The 25,569-nt window shown below is 39.8% G+C and overlaps 1 protein-coding gene and 1 pseudogene across 2 annotated transcripts; both read left to right on the top strand.

The window, feature by feature from the left end:
- Positions 1 to 1,020: 1,020 nt before the first annotated feature.
- LOC113679804 (uncharacterized) lies at positions 1,021 to 11,872 on the top strand. The gene is made up of 6 exons (XM_089213057.1): positions 1,021 to 1,131; positions 2,462 to 8,098; positions 8,287 to 8,380; positions 8,827 to 9,138; positions 9,594 to 9,781; positions 10,610 to 11,872. Exons 2-6 carry the CDS (start codon positions 2,594 to 2,596, stop codon positions 10,925 to 10,927), a joined length of 6,417 nt encoding a protein of 2,138 aa, XP_089069183.1. The 5' UTR covers positions 1,021 to 1,131; positions 2,462 to 2,593; the 3' UTR covers positions 10,928 to 11,872.
- Positions 11,873 to 12,670: 798 nt separating this feature from the next.
- Positions 12,671 to 17,017, top strand: LOC149042503 (uncharacterized; annotated as a pseudogene). The gene is made up of 2 exons (XR_016188641.1): positions 12,671 to 12,962; positions 13,441 to 17,017. The product of XR_016188641.1 is annotated as an uncharacterized LOC149042503 (transcript).
- Positions 17,018 to 25,569: the final 8,552 nt, after the last annotated feature.

Raw genomic sequence — 25,569 nt, 5'->3', positions numbered from 1 at the left:
CAGATAGTGATCCTGCACTGGAGTATGATGCAAGAGAAAATGATGGAAAATGGCTGATCGCTTCCTTAAGCTCTCATAAAGTGATTCTCAGAGATGAGTTTTCGGAACAAACACATTAATCGAATTGCATAATTATCACTGAAATTAGCCATCGCAAATCAATTATCCGTTGATCACCAATTCCCTCGGTATACCCTCAGCTTCCTTGGTTGCCAGGGTTAACAAATAAACGAGCGACTAACTCGCGCGATCAGGATTCGTTTTGTCCCTGATTGGCTAGGGATGCTCGTGCCAAAACTACTCGGTGTGAACACGTCTTTTTTCTTTTCTGTTCAACGTTAAGATGAAACTAGACTCAATCACCAGGGACCGCGCAGAGGGAGGGGCTGGGGGGGCTTCAGCCCCCCCACGTTTTTGCAAGAATAAAAATGAATTAAACATAAAATAATTTAACAAAAAAATTTTCCTTCACGCATTCTTCTTTAGCCCCCCCACTCGAAAACTTGCTGCGCGGTCCCTGATCACGATTGACGCAGCTGTAACTTGAGCCAGACAAACTCGTTCCTATTTTCCGAGAAAGCTCATGATTATTTCCTGGAAATGATATTTCAAACTCAATGAGGAAAATTGGAGTAAACTCCTCGAGAGCCCTGAAAATATTTCGTTCTAAAATGATTTTGTGCAATAAAACTGTTGTGATGATAATCAGTCAACCACCACGATCATTCAATATCTCTTATAATGACCTCTTAAAAAATGCCACGGCTGTCGTTGGAATGATGAGATGTTGAGTTTGGTTCAATTCAAGTCTGGTTCATCGAACATTTCGAGGCAGATAATCGAATTTTTTTTTGTACCCGATAAACAATGATTTTAGGAGATAATAATATCAACTAAGGCATAGTCGAAACAAGGCGATAAAAATCCTCTGGTGAAAGCGGACATTATTTCCGGTTTTCCTGTCTAGTATCGTCAGCAATGCCAGTCCATTGTATGTCAGCGGCAAAATCTTTAGCCTCGCTTTCGTTTGTTTTTCTAGGAAATCTTTTCAACGGGAAATTCCCGAAAACAAATGTGATTACTAAGCAAATTTACACAGCGTTGTCGCTTTTAAGGAGGTGAGATCGAGAGGTAAGTAAAATATAATTTTAATCCAGTCTTTAAAGGCTTTCTCCTCTTCTCATATTTATTTGCTCAGGACCTTAAAAAAGGTACTACGCAGGATAAACTTGGAATTCAAATGATTGCATGCTGAGAAGGGAAATAGGAATGACAGATATTGTCGCAGCTCGTTCGCTCGTTTACAAACCGGATTCTAACGTTTTTGCATGGAATTTTCAAGGAAAAATGAAGATGTTTTAATATATAGAAAGAGGATTTCACCGAGAGAAGGCAAGGGTTTTATTTTGAATGAGTTATTTGCTCTTCCTCAACTTTTAGAAGTGAGCTTCGGCGTACGTGTTCATTTTCTCCTCAAGACCACAAGCAGATCGACAGAAAATCAATTAATTTTATTTGTCATGCGGGCTTTCTCTTTCTTCCTGAAAAATACGTGCGATATCTCACCCTTTTCTGTTCTCCTTCATAACCCACGAACAGAAACCTCTCATCGGGCGCCATTTTGAAACCAACGGAAAAGGGGGATTCCCCGAATTATTTGAACGCATAAATTATTTATTTGCTAGCCTTTGACAACGAAAAATAATGGTGGAAGTAAAAGTTTATTAGAGCAGCAACTTTTCAATTAACGTTCCAGCATTTAGGGTGGATTAGAGGAGAAATATTTTCCCGCTTTCACCTACCGCAAAGACTAACGAGCCAAACTTCAACTCGACCTTCTAGCGCGTATGCTTACAACGAGCTCATAAACTGATTGGCATATACAAGGGAAGATTTCCGTTCTATGTTATTCTTTGAATCCATGCTTCTTTTAGCTTACGACTTAAAGAAAAATCAAATTGAATTTGATAAGGAAAACTTGGAAGGAAAGGTAAAATAAAAAGGAATAGATTACACTTGAAAATTCAAATTCAAGGAGGTTTTGACTCTGAATTTAAAAGTAAATTATCCATAGAAATTTGAAAGACCGCCACCACGCTAGGGAGCACTTTAGTTCATCAGAAGGAGCTTTGTTGGTAGGGGTATTTCAAGAAATGTATTTTTTTAACTTAGTATATAATGTAAATTGGCCACCATAAAAAGTTTCTAAAGCTAAAGTTTAGAGTGTTAGCCTTGAGCCCTTCGTCAGAGCATTGGTAGGATATCACTGAAACTACAGTGAGAATGGTGTACCCATAATTGCCAGGTCACTTTAACAATGGTTGTTACATTTAAATCCAAGAAGAAATCGTTAAATGTAGAACGTATGCAATGACATCAAGGACGGCCATTGAAGAATTATATATTGTCAATACAGTGAAGTTTTACTTACTTAGACTTCGCGGTATATATCTTTACTTAGGCCTAGACTTTGCACGTGCGACCTTAGAATATGCAATGCTAATGAAGAAATCTTTTGCTGGCGGAGTTCTAAACACATATCCAAGATACAAGTACAACCCATCGAAATAATCAGTTTTTATCTGCTTGGAAAATGAGCGAAGACAATTACTTTAGCTCACCAGAGCTGTCCCAAACTTCACAAGAGAAGCTAAGGCAAATTGTGAAGCAGAATTCGAGCTTGTCAAAGCAACATACTCAAGAGTTAGAAACTGTGCTAACATCAGCAACACTTCGTCTCAAAGACGAAATCCAACAGACAAGCTTCCTTGAACATGTTCAGAGGCTACAGGGCTACCACACCATTCAAATCCTCAATGTGGTTGTTGTTCCTTTTGCGACTTTAGAAGAAGAACCTTCGGCCGCCTTTCTGGAAGAGGTGAATAGGCTTGTTGACATCTGTTTATCCTTTTGCTACACCAGTAACGAGTCACAACGACTTTCTTTTGATTACTACATGAAAGCTTTGAAATTCTGTTTTCCAACGGATCTAAAAGTATGCTCGCCAACTGACATTCTTAAAAGCCTTCTGACACTTGTTCAGATTTGTCTGGATGGGAAGTTTGTTGAATTAGGAGAGGTCAAAGAAGAGACCAACTTTACTCTACAAAGCTATGGAACCAACTACTTGTTTGAAAAACTCCTCAAGATATTTGAATCGCGGCGAAATGATGAATCCCTTGTGGAAATCGTTGACGAAACGATAAGGTTAGCCTCTCTAGACGCAAAAATCAAAAACGTTCAGCAGTATATCATTGGAAAATTCACTTTGCAAAGTGAACATATAGTATCCCCAGTATTCTTATTAAACTGGATGAAACTACTGGAGTTGCCGAATGTATCTAGTAGCTTTGCACTCTCATCAGTCAAGGCCGACGATCCTCGTTGTACAGAAATTTTTGGGGGTGTCTTGGTTCAATCAAGGAGCCTTAAATACGAGTCCACATTTTTATTTTGTTTAAACGTTTTTGAGGAGATGCTAAGAAACGGTATTGAAATAAACATCCCCCATGATAAAGAAAGGCTGGAAATTTTCTTTGACTATTTCAAGTACTTTTGTTCCTTTCCTAATTTCACAGCGACATCACTAAGGCTGCTGGCGGCGACGAACATCAACAATAGCATCCTAAGAGAGGTCTTTGATCAGTTCTTTAGCATTGATGGAGGGTATGCTCCACAGAAGGCAGAAGCTTTTGATCTTGTATTTAAAGTGTTGTCACTATTTCCAAACGGTGAGCTGCTTAAAAGAGTTTTGAATTTGTGGAGAGAAACCTTTTCTAATATTCCCGTCTATCAAAATCTCGCTTGTTTATTGACATTCTTTGTGGACGAATCGAACAGCGAGTCAGTAGGGAGAATATTAGACTTCTTAGAATGGCTTCCTTGTCCTTTGCTCTCTTTGATATCGTTGTGGCAAGAGCTCCTCATCTGTTTCATTAAACTCTTTCCCTCTACGTTTCAAAGGCGTCCAGAAGTACTGGTGTTTATTCACAAAACCGCACGGCTGGCGGCGCGAGTCCCTGCTCAACATCGTCAAGCTTACATGCACTACGAACAGCTTCCTACCCTAAAGGCATTAGAATGGCTTTCACAACAGAACGGCGCAGCGGAATTGAGAACAGATATGATTTGGCTTCTCATGTGCTCCAGAGACCGACCAATGGGTTTCATCAAGGAGTTTGACATTGGGGTTATCAAGACTTTAAGCATGTGCCCTTGTTTACCATCCAGTACCAAGAAGCATGTTTGTAATGAATTGACAAACTTGGCCCCCTTCGTAAGTGATTCGGATAGAATGTATCTCATCAAATTCATCGGAGAGGTAACATCTAGTCAAAGTCTCGATTCCATGGATGAGATCCTACTTGAATTTCTCGATTTTATCAAGCGTTACGTTGACAGGCAAAGGACGAAGAATTATATTCCTGTCCATATTTTGACACAGTTGTCTTCTCTCTCTAAATTGCCACTTTCTGGAGCAAGAAAGAAGAAATTTATGCAAATGTTAACAAAGTCTGGAAAAGGAAATCTCAGTGGAACAAGTATTTTGAGCATACTTAAGAACCATCAATGTACCCTCGAAGAAAGAACAAATGAGTACTGTGATGTCCTATTTTCCATTGTTACAGAGACCCTAGAAGAAAGGCACGATCTATGTAAACAGCTTGAGAATGGTGTTATCGGCTATAATTTTCTCAATACCGAAGTTCTGAAGGTGTGGACCTTTGTGACTGCCGCATTGATAATTGGTGGCTTTTACAAAGATGAGGTTGATTCGCATTGCTGCCGGTATGTTCTTGCACATGCTTGGGGATTTGATTTTCCATTCGAAATTTTGGGACTTCTATCTTATGTCAGGTCAACAGCTGTTAGACTTGCCCATCTGCCAAAAGTCAGAGCAGAAGATCAGAGAATCTCGCAAGATAATTCTGTAGGAGAATTAGATCTTCTACAAAGCTATTCTGCAATCGTCAGGACTGTCGTGGCTGCAGAAATACTATCACCCTCTGAGAAAACAATTTTGGTGAAGGGTATTAGTGACGTTGTTCTGAGAAACCCAGAAACCTTATCAGCAACAAACATAGAAGGTGCGTTATACAATTTGTTGCCTTTTTCTGGGTGGCGAGGCAATACTTCGAGCATTGGAGCCATACACTTGGATTTTCGTTGCATTGTTTCCTTGTTCAATAATTCCGAGGTCCTTAATCAACTGTCTAGAATTCCATTAGACGAGAAAAGTGGATCACTCTGTTGGGTTCTTTCCACAAAGATGTTGGAACCATCCTCAAAAAGAAATTTTATGAACATCTTTAATGTCATTTGCTCGCAGCAAGATTTAGATCAAGCATTCTTTCAACGGTTGGTGCCTTTTCTTAATGTGGTCTCTCGGAACTCTAAGTCACTAGAAGATGTTTCGGAATCTCTCGAAGAGTTATTGGAAGTCCTGCGCATTATTCCCTCTAAAATGATTCCTCTCATGATGCTCAACTTTGACCATCTGCATGAGAATCACGTGCCCAAAGATGAGAGGAAACAATTTCTGATTGAAGTTGGAAAGAGATGGAAACTGACACTCGACCACCTTGTTCTTTCTTACTTGGAGGTTCCACGAATCCTTTGGAAAGCGTTCAGCACTACCAGTACCCCGGCAAAGAGATACCAATTAATGGATCGTGTGGAAATCATCCTCAGAGAAAACAGTGGTTTGGAGATATTAGCAGAGACCCACCGACTGCTTTTTGAAAGGCCAGCGGTTCACATGAAAAGACGGATCGCATGTTGCGAACTGGAGTGGCTCGTTTTCCATCCCTCAGTCTCTGATGAAGAGGCGGCTTTTGCATTTGCACTAAGCTGCACAGCCTTAAAAATGTTATCTTGTCCTCTTAGATGTTTTACGTTTTCTGATGTGCGTATTGAAGATGGATTCTTTAAGTTTGTATCTGGAGAGAATATGGTAACACCGGACTGTCATGGGAAGGACATGAGAACAACGCTGAACATTGCCGTGAGTACTCAAGCAAATAATCGTTCAACCACAGAGAAAAAAGATCCTATTTTCACACCAGTTTTGATAGCCATCAAGATTATTTGTCACTTGAAACGGTTACTGGGACAAAAAAGTGATCCTTCAGAAAATGCCGTGGACATTTGGAAGCTTGTTTTTAATCAGCCGACCTCATATTGTCCGGAGAAGGGATGTGCTTCTAGTTTACCTTTTATCGATGATTACGTGGGTGTTATCCTGTCAATTCTCGCAGAGGCATCATCTATAGAAATGGTTTTGCATTGGGGAAAACTGAATCAGCACCATGCAATTCAGTGCTCCGAGGCCATTTTGAAAGCGTGCAAGTGGACTTGCAACGGAGATGATATCGACGAGGCCGCTCTCTTCGAGTTGCAAACTGTACTTAGTACAACATTGGAAAGCAAAAGAAAAAAAACGCCGCCAACAGCGTCTTTCCCTTCATTTGGATATGTGTTTTCAGCTTCATGTTTTCGACCTCTTGAGCCACAGTTGAAAGAGTTGAGTTTTATTCTTGAGAGGGGATTGCCTTTTGAAGTAACCAAATGTGTGCTTAACCTTTACGAAAGCAATGAGCGAGCCGCAGTTTCAATAAGGGAAATCGTCTCTACGTGGTCAAGCAAGCAGCAGTCGATTAAACTTGTGGAGAGCATTGAATCACTTTGTAAAGGAGAAGAAATATCTTCCTTAAGCCCTGCGCAATGTGACTTTGTTTGGCAGCTATTGACATCATTTGGTCGCGTTTGCATGAATTCCTGTGAGGATCTTGTCACCAAGCTCAAGGAATTGACTCTGCTATACGATCCGGAAGATTGTTACGGCCTGAACCGCTTGTCCAAATGGAGAAAGGCCATGATATCTGACGGCTTCCCAGCGCGGGTGATAAACGATTGGTGTGTAGCATTCTTGACGACGCCGTTGGAAGATTTGACATCACGCGATGTCGATGCGATTGTTGACCTCAGTTCTCGCTCCTTGCAGCTCGTTGCATCTGCGTCACAAGTCATTGCCCAAACCCTCTTTCCAGAAGGAGGCTTTGAAGTAAAAAACGGAGAGGGTATCAAACAAGGGAAGATCAAAGAACGCGTTCGATTGGCTCGGTTGCTTGGCGAGTTCATAAACATACTGAGAGGTCGAAAGCCCGAAGAAAACTCTAAAGATGCTGTCGTCAGAGATATAGTTTTGGACGCCTGTAGTGAGCTTTGCAGGAGCCACGAGGATAGAGACACAAAAAGAAACGATCTCTACAAAATCTATGGCCTGAAGCTGAAGTCTCTCTTCACAGAAATCTTTGGAAAACGACGCAGCAGGGAAGATGGGAAAGAAATTATTCAAGATAGTGTCTTAATGCCCCATATACGCGAAGATGAACTCAAAGTAGTAAAATTTGTTTCGAGGCAGACATCTTACCTCCATGAAAACCTTCCATTTGTTCTAAGTCACAAAGACTTGTATGCACCAATGTTAATGTTGTTACGGCGATGGCTGTCTTCGATCGTCACTAAACCAGTCCTTGCCTCTCACACTCTGGAAATTGTTGAGACATTGTTTTCAGACCAACCGTCAGACAGCAATTCTTCATTTCTGGAGCAAGTACATAGTAAAATTCAAGAACGCATTTTATCCCTCTCAAAAAATCAATCTCTCATGGCTCAGTTTCAAGCTGCTGGATACAACCAAGAAAGGAAAGCTGAGCTAGATCTATGGTCCTCACCTGCAGTTGAGCTGCCTTGTTACCTCAGTAGGCGCGAGTCACCGAGTGAAAGATTACATACCAAGAAACTAACAGGAGTTCTTAGACATCTTTGGTATGAATGGAAGGATATCCTCTTTATGTACCTTGTTCCCTCCGTTGAAGTTGGCGGGAAGGAGGTTTGTACGAAAGATCTTTTTGGTTTCCAGGATTCTTTGAAAGAGATGGAAGAACAGGTTGTTGCTGTAAAGGCAAAAGTAGAACAAATTAATTCTGTTGGTGTGAAATCAGAAGACTTAGAAAGGCGAGTGAAGAGATTGATACGCCTGGAGCAGCAACACCGCAAGCGGATTGAAAAAATTTACAAGACTTCTAGCAATAGGGTAAGCAGCAGAGGTCTCTTACATCACGCCATACAATTTTTTCATGCTTTTGCACCTGAAAATTTGCCTTCTATGCCTGCATTAGCCATTAAAGAATTCTTTAACATTTTCACTCTTTGCAAGATCTGCTAACCTTTTGGAAAAATTCGTTACTGATGCGCAGCTTTTTGTCGATACTCTTTAACCAGACTCCTGAAGCATCAGAAGAAAGGAAGAAATTTGTTGCAGTCTGGGAAAATCGATTCCTGGAGCAGGTGAAGCTCTGCTCGGAGAAAATTCCAGGTAATTCAAAGTATTGTCAGAGGCAAGTCAAGAAAGCTAAGCTAATTGTTAAAGAGGCTCCAAGGTCTTCCACAAGTCTTTTTTCTTTTTTTTTTTTAACAGCACTTGTATACATGATAAAAGCACCTCGTTTATCTAATTAATAGCTGAATTGAGACGTCATCAAAATAAAATCTAGCGTGGCGATCATTTAGCATAGCGACAGCTGACAAATTCTAGATCCGAAATCTAACAGCTCCGGTTTGCTACATCAGAAGTTGCTAATGTGAAAAGTAAAAATAGGAAAAGCGAATTGAGTGAATTTCATGAGTTAATGTAATGGATATATTTTTGTTAATTACTCTCAGTAGTGGTACCTTGATTCACTGACTATCTAAAGTGAGGTGATAGATAAAGTGGAGCTTTTTTAGCGTTTAGGTTACCTTTTCTACCGTTTCAATTTGTAGGTTGTTACGCTCCCAATGGTTTCCATTCTGAAAAACCTGTAATTTGTGCTCTATCCGTGGACAACAGGATCTTGACTGTGTTCAAAGAGGAAAAAGGCCGCAGAGAGGAAATCGAGAATGTTGAGGTGAAACTCTTCGAAGCTGGTATGTACGTGTACGGACTGTATACAAATGGACATGATTACGTCACCGACGAACTGTGGGCTGCGTTTTACAAGATGCTGCTAGAAAAGAGACTGGTGCCAAGAATTTTGTTGTCCAATGAAAGTCCAGGGTTCGACTGGATCAAGTTGAAGAAATACACAGAACCTTGTATGTAAACGGGAAAAGTGTATTGCATTTGTTCTAAGCTATGGCTTATTTATGGTTAACAGCCTTTACATTATTAAATGATATATCATCTTTGGCAAGCCGCCTTGAACGACAAGTCCAAGCCTTTTACTCTCTCACTAAACCTGATTTTTGGAATAAGAAAAGGAAGAAGTCCTTTCTGTTCATCTTCACAAATCACTTCCCTTATCCCTGCTACTAGCTTTTAACTCGTTCATAGTTTTTACCATAAGGAATCTATCTTTCACTCTGCCATAAGAGAGGCGGAAATGTAGGCTTTACTGAGCCAGTTGTGCTCTACGCTGTGCATTAAGAGTCCGAGAGAGACAGTTGTCATACAACAATTTTCCTCTATCCTAGCTCCCTTTCCCCTTTGATACCTCATTCATTGAAAAAGAGAAACCGAGCGTTTTTTCTATCTTAATTTTTTTTTTCAGCAACAACTCATCCCTGTCCCTGGAAGTGGGAGTTACATACCGGTATTGTTCCCCTAGAGGAAGATTATTTTGAATACTCGCCGATAGGCGCGGCCCTGTGGCCTTCCCTGCAAGGGCTACAGGGGTTGAGAGAATTTCTCATCTTAACCATTGAGAACGTTTCTGGATTTAACTTCAGTGATTTGAAGGTAAATGTCTTATATACCTCTTATTAATAGTCGATCGAAAATGAAAAATCGAAAACTAAGATTTCCGCCCTGTAATATATCTTGAAAAGAATATATACCATTTAGAATGATTTGAGTTTGTATGATCTTTCAAGACATCAAGATATCTCTTGGTATCTGACAGTGGCTGAAATCAAACTTGAAGCATACTAGAGAAAAGAGAGGATGCTTGAAACAATTGAGTATTTTCAGTAAAAGAGGCAGATAAGAGAGATTACGAGGCCAAAAGGAGAAGACACATTTTATCACTTCCAATCACCGAACTAAGAGAGACACGAGACAAACTACCTGCTCTATATTATCTAGTATCTAAAAATATTAAAACTCGAAATTATTTTTAGCCAGCGAAGTGTGTTTTCTTTTTTCTTTTTCGTCGAAACTATTTGCATTTTAAAGAGGGCTATTACGCTTCCAGTAGTTGAAAGAAAAAAAGTGTGTGCAAAAAATACAGTACATAATGAGTGTTTCTAATTTTTTAAATAAACCTCATTTCACCTGCGTATCAAAATCAAATGAAGCTATGATCCTTGTAGGTGAGGTAACATTTAAATAATCCCCCACCCGAAAAAAAGAAGAAAAAGAAAAAAATGGACTAAGACAAAAATTCAGACATCGATGGGATTCGATCCCGTGTCTCCCAGATGCTCGCTGGTAGTAACACCCAGCTAGTATTTGGGAGGTATGGGTTCGAATCGCGTTGAAGCTTTTTTCCAGGTTTCTTTTGTTTTCTTGCTTTTACTCACCTGCAAGGATTATTGCTTTACTTGATGAATTTTGTTTTTACTTTAGGACGTCGACGTCGTCGAAGCGGAAGCGAAACGAACAAAGGAACTGAGTGGGAAAGCCATTAAACAACTTAAATGCGAGCTACAGATCCTGCATGGAGATAACGAGCGAATCAGGAAAGCTTTGGGGGGAAAATTGACGTTTGCTGTGAAAGAGACGGTGAAGAGCATTATCGATGGAGGGCAGCCAACTATGGAAACGGTAAAAGATCTGATCAATATTGACAGACTTGCTTACGGACATCCTAAAGTGGAAAAAACTGAGGAGAGAAGACAGCTATACGCAGCTGCAGTTTTACGTGCTTGCGAGCATGTGCAGTGAACATTCATCAATAAAGTAAATTTACTCGCTTTCATTTTCAGAGAAATCAGACTTCGAGATGTTGAAATTGCTTTTAATGAGTAATTTGTAATGTAGCTTCCTTCCCTATCTGAACAGTTTATGCCACCAGGGAACTGCTTTCATGAAGTGAGATATATCATATTGGATCGGATGAAACCAAGTTTTTCCGATCTAAGGATCTGTTGCCAATGATTATTACGTATCGTATACACTGAGCAAAATAGACAGGATCTGATCAGCCTTCAATACACACATAAATAGGAGACAGAATGTATTACAAAGTTACTAATGAATGGTTAATGTTTTTAAAAATTTTCCGAGTTGCTGGAAAACGTTTGAGACCACCAATGATGCAAGTTAAATAATCAAAAAGGATTGTATTAACAGAGCTAGCATAAGTGTTTTTAGTAAACTAAGTTTAAGTCACCTTGGCTATTAGGACTGAAAGTGGGAACCGATGTGTAAGTTTCTACCCCTATTCTGAAGTACAACTTCGAACTTATAGCCCCTTTTTCCTGAATTTGCGTTTTCAACAAACTAAATCACAGAGTACCTTTATAGCTTACGTACGTTGCCCCACGTGGCAGCGCCCAGTTTTTCAAAGGACCCATTTAGTTTTTCTGTAGCCTTCTATCTCCTGCAATTTATGGCCTCAAGGATTTAATAACTGTTATCGTTTATGTTATTGCTATCGCTTTAGAACAATTTGAAATACATGTATCCTCTCGTTATTATTGATTTTTATATGTCTTTAGAGATCAGCTAGAAACATTTGTTACGCCGCAATTATGATCGAAATGTTCTCCCTTATTGATTCGTGATTCGCGTTCTCTTTTAATTTGTTGTAATTTAGTAATTAGTTGATTTATTACATTATATTTCAATTTACGTTCGATTATCATCAATAAATCATCGTTAATCACAGCTTATTTTCCGCGATCTCTGGCTTTATTCGATCAGTAAGCATTTCCCGCACGCAAGGTTCAACGGCATAAGTTGTTGACGAGTGACTTTTGGCTCTTCAAAAGTCGCCGTGAACCCGGCGTTACAGTTGCCTTTGATCACGCGAAAGAGATAACGCAGATCTTGCGAGCTTCAAAATTCCACAAAACCCCGTGGTGTTTTCTCGAATGTCTGTTTCTATTCTCTTTTCTTTAAATTCTGTTAGCCTCTTACGGGCGTTTAGTCGCTAAAACGAAGCGGGGTTACGGAACGGAGTGATAGTGGTGGGTCAAGTTGCGTAAAAAACGCCGTTCCGGCGTTGTTCGCCTTGTTCCATCACTAGGAACAGGATATGTATTGTTGGGTAGTCCTTTAAGAATAAACATCCTGAAGCCATTCTATGTGAATTGATGCTTCACAGGTTGATTCTTAGTGGTGTCCCCTCTTCTTCGCTTCGGCTGCTTGGGTTCATTTATTTATCTTTTTATTGGTCTATTTTATATTATCGTCATCTTTAGATTTCAGCTTTAAATTTGGCAGAGAGGCTTCAATTAGGGAAAAGTACTTTCCTTAGAAAAATAACATCTTGTAGTTATAAAATATTTAAGATTGTGCCCGCGCTCTCATTCGTCGATATTAAGTGTGTTTAATCTGTATTGTCGCTTAATCTTCATTTGTCGAATAAATTATTTTTGAGATGTCTTTTATAAAAGCAGTTTTACACAGAGTAAATTATGTTTGTTTTCGCTTTTTCTAGACACCTACGTATTTTTCCCAGCATCAAAAACGCATACGAAGCATGCATCAAAGGTGTTGACAAAGGATAATTTGAAACTTATCGCTCTGACGAAGGGCTAACACTCGTGACGTCAGCTTTTAAACTCTTTACAGTGGCCATTTTCGTTATCAACTCAGTTGATAATACTAAAGTATACCCTGTTATACTCTCCCACCGACGCAGCACCACAGTTTCTTTGGAAACTTACTACCTTTACATTTCGAAACCGCCTACAAATCCGTTTCCAAATATAACTGGGCTATTCACTTCGAATTCAGGGAAGGAAAGGAAGAGGTAAATAAAAAGCAAAGTAATGTTATTAACTAACGGTGTGTGGGTTAAAATAAAAGCTGTGTCTTAGATGGCGAATAGCATCGAAAGTGACGAAGGAATTGCCAAGTGTGGTATGTCAAATTTATCAACTACATTTATTTAGGGCTGCGGGATTTACTTATCAAATTTCGTATTAGAAAAATGGAAACTCTTGGTAACGCGCTAATAAATTGAGCCCTCGCAGAAACTGAAAGAAAGCTCTCAACGTTTTATCGATAACATTCAATGGTAGTCGATTAAATCAGAATACGAAGTCAAAATGTTGTGTTGAAGGTTGTCTACTATATGTTTACGTAAGTCCTTCCATAAGCAGTGATTATACTTACGAAAGTTGAATACTTCATGATTACGACTCTGAAATACAGTTGAAATATTGTATTTTCACATTAAATCCTGCGTCAATGAAATATTTTTGCTATGATTTCCATTCTCTTTACAGTTTCTATACGGCCCGTATTTTGGATAAAAAATGAATTATTCATTTTTTACCCAAAATATGGTAGAGGAATAATGAAGCGAAGTCCCCCAACAGACAGCAAAGCAGATAGCTTGGATTAGCTTGTGATTGTAAGAACATGGCCGTGGAGTTTATCGCCCCTCTCTCTGTGTTCCTTTTCTTTCTCTCTTCTTGTCACGCCAAGCCGGAGAACTTCAGTGAGGCTCAGTGCCATGTCTTACTGGCTGGAGAAGGGACTGCGTCCGAATACCGCGTTAAGGCATCCGAGAAAGGTGTTAGAATAGTATACTTGGTTTTGAAGTTGTCTTTGTCCTACGAGGAGCCCTCGCAGAAACAAAAAGAAAGCTCTCGGCGGTTTATCGATAACATTCAATAGGAGTCGATTGATTCACTCGCAAGATTCCTTTTTGGCAGGATATGAAATCAAAACGTTTTGCTGAAGGTTGTCTACTACATGTTTATGTAAGCCCTTATGTAAACAGTGATTATATTTATTTAAGTTGGACACTTCATGACTGAAATACAGTTGAAATACTGTATTTTCACATTAAACACTGCGTGAATAAAACTTACTTGTGCTATGATTTTCGTTCTTTTTACAGTAACTCGGCGGATTAGCGTGTGATTGTAAGCAGAACATGGCCGTGGAGTTTATCGGTTTTTTCTCTGTGCTTCTTTTCTTTCTCTCTTCTTGTAAAGCCAAGCTAGGGAACTACAGTGAGGCTCAGTGCAAGGTCTTACCGGTTGGAAAAGGGACTGCATCCGAATTCCGCGTTGAGGCTTCCGAGAAGGGTGTTAGAATAATATACTTAGATTTGAAGTTCAGTAACGACAGCTACCGTCCATTAGAGTCAGAAAACGAGTTTCTCCCCAATAGATGGGTTTGGGCGAGTTTGATCAGCGAGCCAATGTTGTCTTTGTCCTATGACTACGACATTTTGTCTTTGGGCCTCCTTAAATACCAAACAAGAAGTATGGATGTGTTATTGAAAGATCAACCAAGCGGATGCCTTGCGAACTTGAAATCATCCTATCAAAACAGGGTAGTTGGAAGAGCACTTCTGAGTATGACACAGATAAACTCAGGTGAACCATCAGATAAGAATGTTGTGTGCGTTGCGATGATTGAGAACTTTTTATGGAGCTCCTTTGAGGGAAATGTTAAATTCCAGTGCTGTAAGATGAGGAAAGACGAAAACACGGGGTCTGCTTCAATTCAATGTGAGCTGGATGTTCAAGTTAGCGGTTGGTTCCAAGCTTTTAATGGTACCCTAAACCTTTTGACTGTGCTAATGATGCTTTTTTGTCCAGCGTTTCTCCTTTTCCTGCCGGATTCCATTTTCAATCTTCAAGAGGAGTGTAAAAAAGAAGAGCGACGCGAAAAGGAGCAACAGTCAGAAGACAGCCATCATCGACAAAGCAATCAGCAAAGAAGCAGGTACGGAGCAACCGCTGAAGCTTCAGTAAATGACAATGTTCAAAATGACGATTTAATTCCTCTTAAAACTTTATCTTTTTTGACTCAGAGTCAGCAAGCTAATTCCCAAGTAGGCGAAGATAAATCAAACAAACACGTGCAAAGTTTATTTTATTTAGACGAACCAAATCCAATTACCTTCTCCTATTTTATAAGAACTTATACAGAAGAACGTACAGAATTATTTTCATTTCATTCCAAACTTGCATTTCTCTGGTACAGTGTTATTCCATTTTTTGTGTATCTAAGATTAGTATTAAACTACATCGTAGAAAGTAAATTTATGGAGGAAGTGCATAAAAAACCAAAGGCATCTCTGGTGGGACACTTGTTTTCATATATTTTCGATTTTCAAGGTTTATTCAGCTGGCTAATGGCTCTCGCTCCTTTGATTTTAATTTTATTTTCAAGTCCTAAGGATATATACTGTCGGAGAGGATACTGGACAAGTCGTATGCCCTGTTTGCAAAGTAAATACGGTTTCAGTAGGAGAGGACATGCTCCGACAATTAGGAAAGTTAGCAGTAAACAGTTACAAGTTAGCTTCATGTTTAATTACCCTTCACCAAAAAGCACTGGTAGGGTCTATAAAGTTCTTTACACGTTACGGCATTGAGAAACGAGATAGAACTCCTTTCATTGCCTTGTGGGTGTTATTCTGGGATTTTGTTTCAGTCATAGTTGTGGGTGGCATTTTTGGAGGAATATGCCTCTGTCTTTTGTTAGTAGGATTAGTCTTGCTTATTTTTTGGTATTCACCGTGGTTTAGTCTGATCCAAGTCTGTTTTAGGAAACTATTGCAAATAGCAAGAAAACGTATCCACGAAATACGCAACGAAAACCTTCTTTTTCACACACATATTTTAAAGTTGTTTGTTGTTGAATTTTTTGTATTTTGTTTTCATCTACTTGTAGAGGCAATATTAACAGACGGCTGTTGGGTAGGGGGCCTGTCTTGCCGATGTATCACTCGCATGTTTGGTTTGGTAATTTTAGGTCTTGTGTTAAATGCCTCAATCGTGGGCCCATTTGTAGCATTATCTATCGTTGCTTTAACAAACATTTATCTATGTTACTATAATCTGCAAATGCGCTACCGAGATGTAAAGGAAATGATTTCGGAGAAGTGGCAGACTCTTGATGGAAAACACGAGCACGATGCAATTCCAGAAGATCTATTTTGGCGCATTTGTAGTGGCGCGTCAAATTCAAATAACACAGTTCCATCAGTTAGGGGTGAAGTAAACCTCATGCTTTGCAACATGGCCATCATTTTGATATTTCTATTTTTGGTTCACTGCTCTGTATTTCTGGTGACTGATGCGAAGAGCATTTCAGCAGTGCCATCAACGATTGCTGTGTTTTTAAGCGGAGCTATTCCTGGGTTATTTTTCAAAGGATTGACTAACGGAAAGCGATTTACAGGTGAGACAAGGGTGAGAATGATTAGAGAAATCGAGGAGGCGGTTATAGACTACAAGGAAAATACCGCGGTAGAGGTGTTTAATCTGTCGCAAAATGATGCTAAATTTACTGAATGAACTGGCTTTGGACTAATACAATGTAGGGTTATGATATCACGAAAGTGCCGCAATCTTCGTGCGTCCCTTTCTTAGCCTTTGCTTGGTTTCGTTAGGAAGGGTGCATCAGCTTTCCCAGCTACTACTACTTTTCATATTCATTCCTTAGTTCTTGTAAGTACTCTAAAAGGACGCTACCATTTGTTAAGGAGCAAAATAGAAGCAATATTAGATATCTCACGGATTTTTGAAAATCTTGATCCTGATCCTTGGCGTGCTGTGTTCTGTCACTCGCTAATCGTTACTTGACTGAGTATTATGTATTTCAAGGCCTCAGTGCTGAAATAAATATATCGTAAATTACATTCATGATCTTGTATTTTCTTTGGTATTGCTGAAATAATTTAATAATAATAAAATCACTATTCTGCCCCTCTACCCTTTCCTAGGCAGAGAGCTCTGCATGTGACCTGCCCTAGCTTTTGAAGCTAAATTGGAGGTTCAACAGACACAGCGGCAAAGTGAGTACGCATGCTCGGCGGATTTGGCGCGTTCGAGGAGCGTTTAGCGATTCCATCGTAAATGAATTTCGTTGAAGAGCAAACAGAATATCGTTTTACATTTTTTGGGCAGTTACTGATCTGAATCAAGAGGAAAAATTTAATGGCGTTTGCTTTTATGGAAAGGACTGAAGAGAAACTTATCCAGACATCTTAGCGGTAGCTGTCGCTACGAACTTTGTAACACTGTTACGGATGTTCTAATTCAGTTCCTAAATTTACATCTGTTACCACAAGATTTTTGCGTTGAATTAGAGAGAGACGAGGTTTGACAGAAACTTTCCTGGAAACGGACACCTTATCAGTTTTGGTTTGCGCTTATCTCCGAAAAATGAAAACAAACAAACAATGAGAATTTTATAAATGCAGCCATTGTGATACTATAGAAATATTCGTCTCCATTCCTTTACGCGCCTTAAAAATGTCTAGCCGGTAACAAACATGTGTACTCATTTTGTCGCTGCGTACGGCCTGGTCATGTCCAATTTCTTTCAACATCGTTTTGAAAAAAATATATTTTCTCCTAATGCGTGGTTGTGTTCACGATTCAGAGAAATTGCCCGAAATAATTATAAAACACTAACCTGTATAATTATAAAACGTTGAAGCAAGATTGATCCGTGCAATCGCAAAATATCACAATGTGTCATTATCTCGCAGATCAATTATTTGCGTCAGCCTTAAGCTTCCCAAATAACTGCCCCTAATAAAAGCTAAGTTTTTGTTTGTCTCACGATGTAGTCACGTGTGATGTAGATAGCGACATTTCGACTGCATACTGCTAGTCTTCTTCAAGCGATGCGTGATCTTATTAAGCATGATGCTCTGCTGTGATTAGTTGTTTTTCAACAGCTCTGATTGGTGCATTTCGATCCTTGCTGATCAGTGATTTGCTCCCTGGGCGGTCCGCTGTCGCACAGCTCTCCTGTTGTTGTGTTTTTTGATCGTGGGCACCCACGCTTCTGGAATTTCTATTCCACTATCCCCTGTTGATGTTGTTAGGGGCCTTGCGCGTGTAGTAATAAGGGTCGCGATCAATAAACTTTACTTCGTTCCAGAGTGGCTTGTGTCCGGTGTTGTGGGCATGCTCTGAAACGGCGGAGGTCTCGGTACGGGCGAGTCGAATGTCTCGGTCGTGCCCCTTAATTCTGTCTTGCACAGGTCCTCCAGTCTCTCCGCTTCACGCGCGATAATTTCTCATTTATCGCGCAATAATTTCTCATTTATCGCGCGATGTTTTGATTTTATCGCACGACACACACAAAAAAAGAATACAAAGGTTACAAATACAGCTATTGTGGAGACTACCGACGAAATTTTGAACGTCTTCCCCAAAAATATTATGGAATGTCAAGACAAATAAAAAGACTAAAATGTATAAGACCCATGTTTCGAAGCCTACGCCTGATCTCAGTCATAACCGGTAACACTCTTCGCTCAGATTCTGAATCGTTACTGCAAATGACCCAGAGAAGATCTGCTGTGATCGTATCCTTGTCGGTCACACTATCACTGTTTTGCACTTGCCACTTTTGAAAAATCATTTGTATGACATCCTGACAGCGCATTTGCAGGTTGTAGTAGCAAACGTCCTTGTGGTTGCAAGTAGGAATGTTACAAAAGAGGTGGGTAAACTCCGCAATAAAAATAAATTTCATAGTGATAAAAACCAAACATTCTTACAATAAATTGTCAAGAAGTTCCTATGACTTTATTTAACAGTAAGGTCCCCGAAAATAAAAACCTATCAGCCAATTCCATACAACGTCATATGATAATTATTATATCATAATACAGCAGCTTTAATTCTGTGCAATTCGGGCTGGGACAAAGCATTCAATGATTTGTCCCCTGAATTAAAATCAATTAAGTCATTATTAATATTTGAATCAAAAATAGGATAATTTTTTAATGATTTTTTTGTCATCATATATACATACTTAGATTTTTATAATTATCTTTAATTACATTGATATTTTAGTTTTTTTATGTTTTATTCACTTAAGTATTATTTTGTATAATTTACCAAGGCACCCATTGATATCAGCAATTGCTGACGGATTTACCCTGGCTAAAGATGTTATTATTATTATCATTATTATTATTATGACGGTTTTCTATTGATCTTCCGAAAGAAGACAGTGAAAATATAAAAAGTGGCGAAAAAAAATATTATAATAAATTTCGGATATAACTGTATTTTCGGTTTAGGACTTAGCTGCTTCTAGTTCAGGCGCATTGGAGTGCCATTTGTGGAGTGTACAACACGCATGTCGGAAGATAGGCGTTGCTTTGTCTTTCACTTCTCTAGCCTTACGCACTGTGATTGATCCTGAGATTAAATCATCGACGTACAGCTCTTTGCGAATTTTTTTCACTACTTCTGGTTCTTTCTCCTCCCAATTGTTAAGGTGTGCCTCGATAACTCCCCCAAGAAGAAAAGGAGAGGAGGTGAGTCCAAAAAGTGCTCTTGTGAATCGCAAAGTCGCTAAAGGTGAAAGTTTTCCTCCGCGACGGTGGAGGTGCATTTAATCACGGTCAACTTCTCTAATTCTTATTTGAAGGAATGCTCTCTGGAGATCACCAGTAACAGCCACAGGGTTGAAACGCCCTCTGACTAGAACGCTCCAAAGTTTGTTTGATATGTCCAGGTTCTTTTCACGGTATAGCCGCAAACGCTAATCACTCGTATTCAAACTTTACTAGAACAAACTTCCGTTCATCGAAAATTTAACAAACTTGACATGACACATTGTTGAACACGGTAACTGAAAATAACAAAATTACAAACACGCGAATGAGCATGATATAACTTACAACGTATCAATGAAAGTACTGGAAAACGACAAAGCGAAATAAACAAGGACATTTACAAGACGAATGTGACCAAACCAAAAGACGAAAAAATGAAACCCCAAGCACGATACTATGAAACAACAACAACAACAACTAATAATAATAATAATACAAATTCTTGCGCCTACGCCCGGTGACATGATGATCCAGCCGAATTTCGTCAGCTGAGCGACAGGCTCACCAGGCTCGCCAATTTTTGGTGCACTCTCGGTTCTCAATTTGGCGTACTCTCTGGCAACGAGAATAAGATGCATTGGAAGACGACTCTGGCAGATGTGGGTTCTTGGCAATGGTTTCTTCATAATTCGGATTGTCAAGGAATAGTAATTCTCTTTTATCCACTTTCGTGACTTCTACAGGCATTGAGAATTTTCCATTTACGTCGCAAATCTCGATTGTAACCATTTCCATTTCTCGGTTTGACGTTCTTAACACATCTCGATTTTCTTGACCTCTTTGGTACGCTTTTTCGTGGAAATTCGGTTTAACAGCGCGGCAGATGCGTAAGAACTCCCTGCACCCGTATCCAATAATAGTTGTGGTTACACTAACCCTTTTACATAAAGGTAAATAACATTTTCCCACGGGCAAAGACGTTTTTGTGTGTAACCGCTTTCAATAGACCGAAACTACCTTAGGGTTATTTCCATGGATACATCAAATAGAAACAAAAGAACTTTCCATGACAGTTCCTGAACTGAAAAGTACGGTTTATCTCCTCCCTGAGGTTGCTTGGCCAATCATAAAGCAGAATGTAACCAATACAGGAAATCGCCACCAGTGCTCTGCGCTTGGCCAATTTCGCGACTACTTGTAGCACGAGGTAACATGGCAGGGTTTCGTGCATCACTGTGAGTATTTCTTCTTTTTTTCATGAGTTTTCCCTTTAGACCGTCAGTTACGAAGTTGATTTAGTTTGAATCTTTCTGTTCATCTGTTTATAGGAACGCTAGTTTAAACGAAGATCCTTACTACAACGGGTATCTATTTGCCGCACGAAACCAAACAAGGCCACAGGGAATTAAAAACACTGGTAATCCCCTGTATGGTGTTGGTATGGCTCAAAATCAGCCTCCACTTCATTATCCAGCGATGCTAAATCCCTACCTGATTTACCAGAAACCTGTTTCCGGTATCAGCAATCACCTTCAGTTTGAACCAGACAGAGACAGCGCCAGTCCAAGTCCAAGTGGATCTTCAAACCGAAGTGACGATCGTACCAAGCGCAGTAGCTGATCGTTGACCGAAGAGAGATGCTCAATGCCGCTTACAGGGAGTACTAGGATGGACTCAAGTCCACAAAAAGCAGTCCAGGCAAGAAAAACATATGGGAGATACTTTGAAGCAGTTTCAAAGTATGTGCTTTGACAATGGTGTGGAGTATGAGTCATTAGCGCAGTTAAAGGAGAAGTGGCAGGCGCTCTTGGATAAATAAAGAAGTTTTTCGTTTGTCTCACGATGTAGTCACGTGTGATGTAGATCGCGACGTTTCGACTGCATACTGCTATTCTTCTTCAAGCGATGAGGTCGACTGGTCATGCGTGATCTTATAAAGCATGATACTCTGTTGTGATTAGTTGTTTTTCAACAGCTCTGATTGGTGCATTTCGATCCTTGCTGTTCATTCAGTGACTTGCTCCCTGGGCGGTCCGCTGTCGCACGGCTCTCCTGTTGTTGTGTTTTTTGATCGTGGGCATCCACGCTTCTGGAATTTCTATTCCACTATCCCTGTTGATGTTGTTAGGGTGAAGTCTTATGTAAATTGCCTCTTTGACCTTGCTCGTGTAGTTATAAGGGTCACGATCAATAAACTTTACTTCGTTCCAGAGTAGCTTGTGTCTGGTGTTGTGAGCACGCTCTGAAACGGCGAATGTCTCGATCGTGCTCCTTAATTCTGTCTTGAATAGGTCTTCCAGTCTCTGCGCTGTATAATTTGCGGTATTCACAGGGAATCCTGTAAACTACGCCATCTTGTATAGCCGGGTCGACGGCGTCTTTTGGTCGCACTAGCTGAGATCTTAGCGTAGTCTCCGACTTGAAAACAGCGCGTACGCCTTGTTGTTGTAGGCAACGGCGAAGCTGTTCGGACAGACCTTTGACGTAAGGTAAAACCGCAGTAGCTTTAAACTCATTGGCGGGTTTTAAAGCTACTTTTAAAGCGAGCTGGCATATATATTTAAAGGTATCGCGAGAAACTCTCAAGTTTTCCTTCCGCCAGTGATTCAGTGTATTGCTATTTAGAAAATGCTGAAAACAATTCTTTGGTCGTGCAAATAACCAAGCTCTTCTAGGCCGGTGAGCAAGTTCGCGACGAACTCGTAAATGTAAATAACATGCCGACAAACCTTAAAGGTAGCGTAGTTGAAAGGGCCTTCTTCGGTGTCTTCTCGCAAAAAACTGCTGGACTGTTATATTTATGGAGGACTGTCGTATAATAAGCAGGAGGATCACTGAAATTAAGTTTACTAGATCTCGATTCGTGACACCCATGTTGCTCTGCACTTTTCCTGCCAATTTGCCAGGTCAGTGAGTTCATATCGAATTATATTTGACCCCGAATGGAGTCCTTTATTGTGTAACCACATCCCCAAGGGTAACATGAAACCTGAGCTTAGCCAAACCCAAGCCATTTACCCTCCGTAAGGCCCCAAACCCAAGGTGCATGCAACTACTACCAATGTTCAACATTTCACAACCTCTACCTCAACAACCACAGCAGGATATGTCACTCGCGTGTTTGGCATTCCAGCAACGACTAGGAGAGGATTGTACTCGTTTTCGCGGGTGCTAAAAATGGATGTGTGGTGTTTGCGACTACATTTCAAGCATCGAGATCTACTCTTACATTCATACGCGCGATGCTTTCTGCCGTGCAGCTAAAGCATAATCTTTTCTCAGAAAGTATTATGCGCTTCCTCCTCGTCCCGGTGACTTTTGTGCAATTGACAGAACTGTGATTTTGATCTTCGCAGTAAACACATTGCTGGTTTCCGGTTGGTGTTTCTTTATGTGAATGGGTTTTGAGTGCACGCGTGGGCATCGTCTGCTTTGGGTTTGAAATTCCTTTAACTGAGGTATTTTCTGCCATGCTTTCCCCAACGTAATTGTTGTCTGTCCTTTCCTTAAGTTCCCTCAAGAGATCCTTGAAATCCCAGTCTCTCCAGTCTTCATTTCCACGCAACAGATCAGCTTTCACCCTCTTCAATTTTTCTAAAGTAGAACACACATTTCCTTTGATATCCCCGAGCCGCTCAAGCGTGTCCAAGCTTTTAACATTGTAGCGAAGTTGCCTTTGCGCTGTCGTACCCCTAAGTTTCTGTTGCAGTTGTCAGTTTTTATAAGATATGAATATGATTCACCAAAATAGTTTAAAATTTGACAAACTACTGATTCCGTACAAATAAATTTTCATTATTGTTCTTGTTGGAAGACAATTTCTACCATTATACCCTTGATATATCATTGTAAGTGATTTGTGCTAGTAGATGCCGCTCAAACTCCATATTCTTCTTGTGTTTCTCTATCGCCTCTCGCTATTGCTCTTCGAGGTCTATAGCTTTCATCGCGTCTTGGCAAGACACGATGAAAGCTATAGCTAAATTCAGGGAATTCTTCTTGTCGTGTTATCGGCTCTTTCAAGGTTGTCTTCGATGTCTTTACCCTATAGCGCGATTTCTTCTTCGCTCTCGTCTTTGCCGATTTCCCTTCCTCGCACTCACAAGACTTGATATCGATAGCCGAAGTCGCTCCAAAGCTTGTCGGTCTCGTTTGGGGATGATTTCTTCTGTTTTAGTGATCTTCAGTTTGAGTACCTTTATTTTGTTGTTCAATTCTGTCATGTCTCTGTCATGACTACAACTGGTTTGGTTCTTTGCTCTTGCTCGAGCGTTCTCGTTGGTTAAAACCTGTCCCGTCGGAGGTGCCACTATGTGTCGTAAACTAATTTAAGTAGCACAACAAAACCCTCTCTCTTTTACACAATTATTCTGACTGAGGACCAGTTCGCTTCTTATCTTTTGTCTCGATTGATTTCTTGTCTCGTGTAAACCTATATTTGTCGTGGTGCTTAATGAGAAACACATCTAGGCGACACGCCTTCAAAAATGTCAGTCTTGATAACACGTTCTCTTATTTCGTAACTACAGCGTACAAAATCATGACAGCTTGTTACGCAACATCTCTTATTTTCATTGGCAATATTCTAATTTTTTCAGCCCCTCACCCCCTCTTTTTTTAACTATTGATTATTAGCTTTATCATTGAAAATGATTTGATTGTTTTATTTTTCAAAACTCTTTTTTCTTTTCGATCCGTGATCCGATCCGAGAGGTTTTTGGGCCAAAAAAAATCTTCCAGTAGGGCCTGCGTTCCATTACGTCACACAGTCTAACTTACATTTTATGTGCTTTAACATTTGTACTTATGCAACAGATTTATATTTAAAGGTATTTATGGAAAGATACGGGGACAAGAATTGTCTAGATTTCATGCAAATTAATCAATTTATCGAACGTATCTTTATGTTTATGTACATGTGCTAAGCATGTGCACATTGTTTTATTTTTTTTGGTGTTTTGCTTCGTGAAATGCTCTGATAATACTTTTATTAGTGAAAAACTTTTGTGTTGTAAAACTAACATGCTTTTATATATTTTATTCAAATTCGAATCAAGCAAGTTTGAATTCATCCAGCCGTGACCCGCTCACAGATTACTTCCGATTGAAGTCTATTCCCACTCTATTCACCGAGTGGTTTCAATTACATGTAATTAGCTCTCGGTCCATTTAAATACAAATACGACCTGAGAAGTTCTATTCCTTTGAGTGTACAGTTAATGCTAGTAATAGTAGGGGCAAAAAGATTTTGTGTTGCGAAAATTTCTCCGTCCAAAAAACCTTCTTTCAAGCACATTTTTCAATAATTGATTTGAAACAGCATTTTTAACTCGTGAATTGCGCGCATGCGCAAGAGCGAGTTATAGATACGATGTGGGGAATGGCATTCGCTCGCTCGCTCGCTCGCTCGCTCGATTGGTCGATTCCTGTAAACTTTTTTTAGATTTTAGGCTTTTGAGTGCATTTTATAGTTTTTGGCGAGCAATAAACAGACGAAATGGCGACCTTTGTTGCTAAGAATAGTGGTGGGGTGAAAAAGAAGCCAATGATAATCTTAAAAGAGTTTTTTTTTTTCGTTTTAGTTTCAACAAGCGGCGCCAGCGACTGGCAGGCATGCAAGGATTCACACTGAAATAACAGAACAACCCTCGTTTTTCATAAAATTGTAATTTACAATCCTTGAACTTGAAAACAATCCGAAGATTCATTGAAAATATCACTTACTGCGAAGCGCTCGGAGTTTACAGATGTTCAAAAGCTTTTTCTGTTATAGCGTGAGATTGAGGACAAAATTGATCATTACGTTTCGTCGCGTGTGTTTTTCCTGTGAGAAGCAACAGAAGATGCCGGCGACTGACGAAATAACAAGTTAACACGAAAATCAGATAACACCTAAACAAACAATTTTAGCTACCGATTTTCAGTGAATTTTTAAAGAACAATTTTCTTTTAAGTTTCAAGACAACTTGAAGATTCAACATACAAACAACGTACTAAAATGCGAAAGTTACACACCACAAAATTGATAAATAGGCCTGAAATGAAATTCTATCTTGTTATTGATCATACGTTGCCTAGCACG

The sequence above is a fragment of the Pocillopora damicornis genome, chromosome 7 (genome assembly GCF_964200805.1).
Source record: "Pocillopora damicornis chromosome 7, jaPocDami1.2, whole genome shotgun sequence".
Classification (NCBI taxonomy): Eukaryota; Metazoa; Cnidaria; class Anthozoa; order Scleractinia; family Pocilloporidae; genus Pocillopora; species Pocillopora damicornis.
Note: the sequence above shows the minus strand (reverse complement) of the source record. Positions and strands in the feature narration are given on the sequence as shown.

Coding starts and splice junctions, on each gene's coding strand:
- LOC113679804 (XM_089213057.1), top strand. CDS start 2,594: ATGAGCGAAGACAATTACTTTAGCTCACCAGAGCTGTCCCAAACTTCA. Junction 8,099..8,286: donor ACAAGACTTCTAGCAATAGG/GTAAGCAGCAGA, acceptor CTCTTTAACCAG/ACTCCTGAAGCATCAGAAGA. Junction 9,139..9,593: donor GAAGAAATACACAGAACCTT/GTATGTAAACGG, acceptor TTTTTTTTTCAG/CAACAACTCATCCCTGTCCC.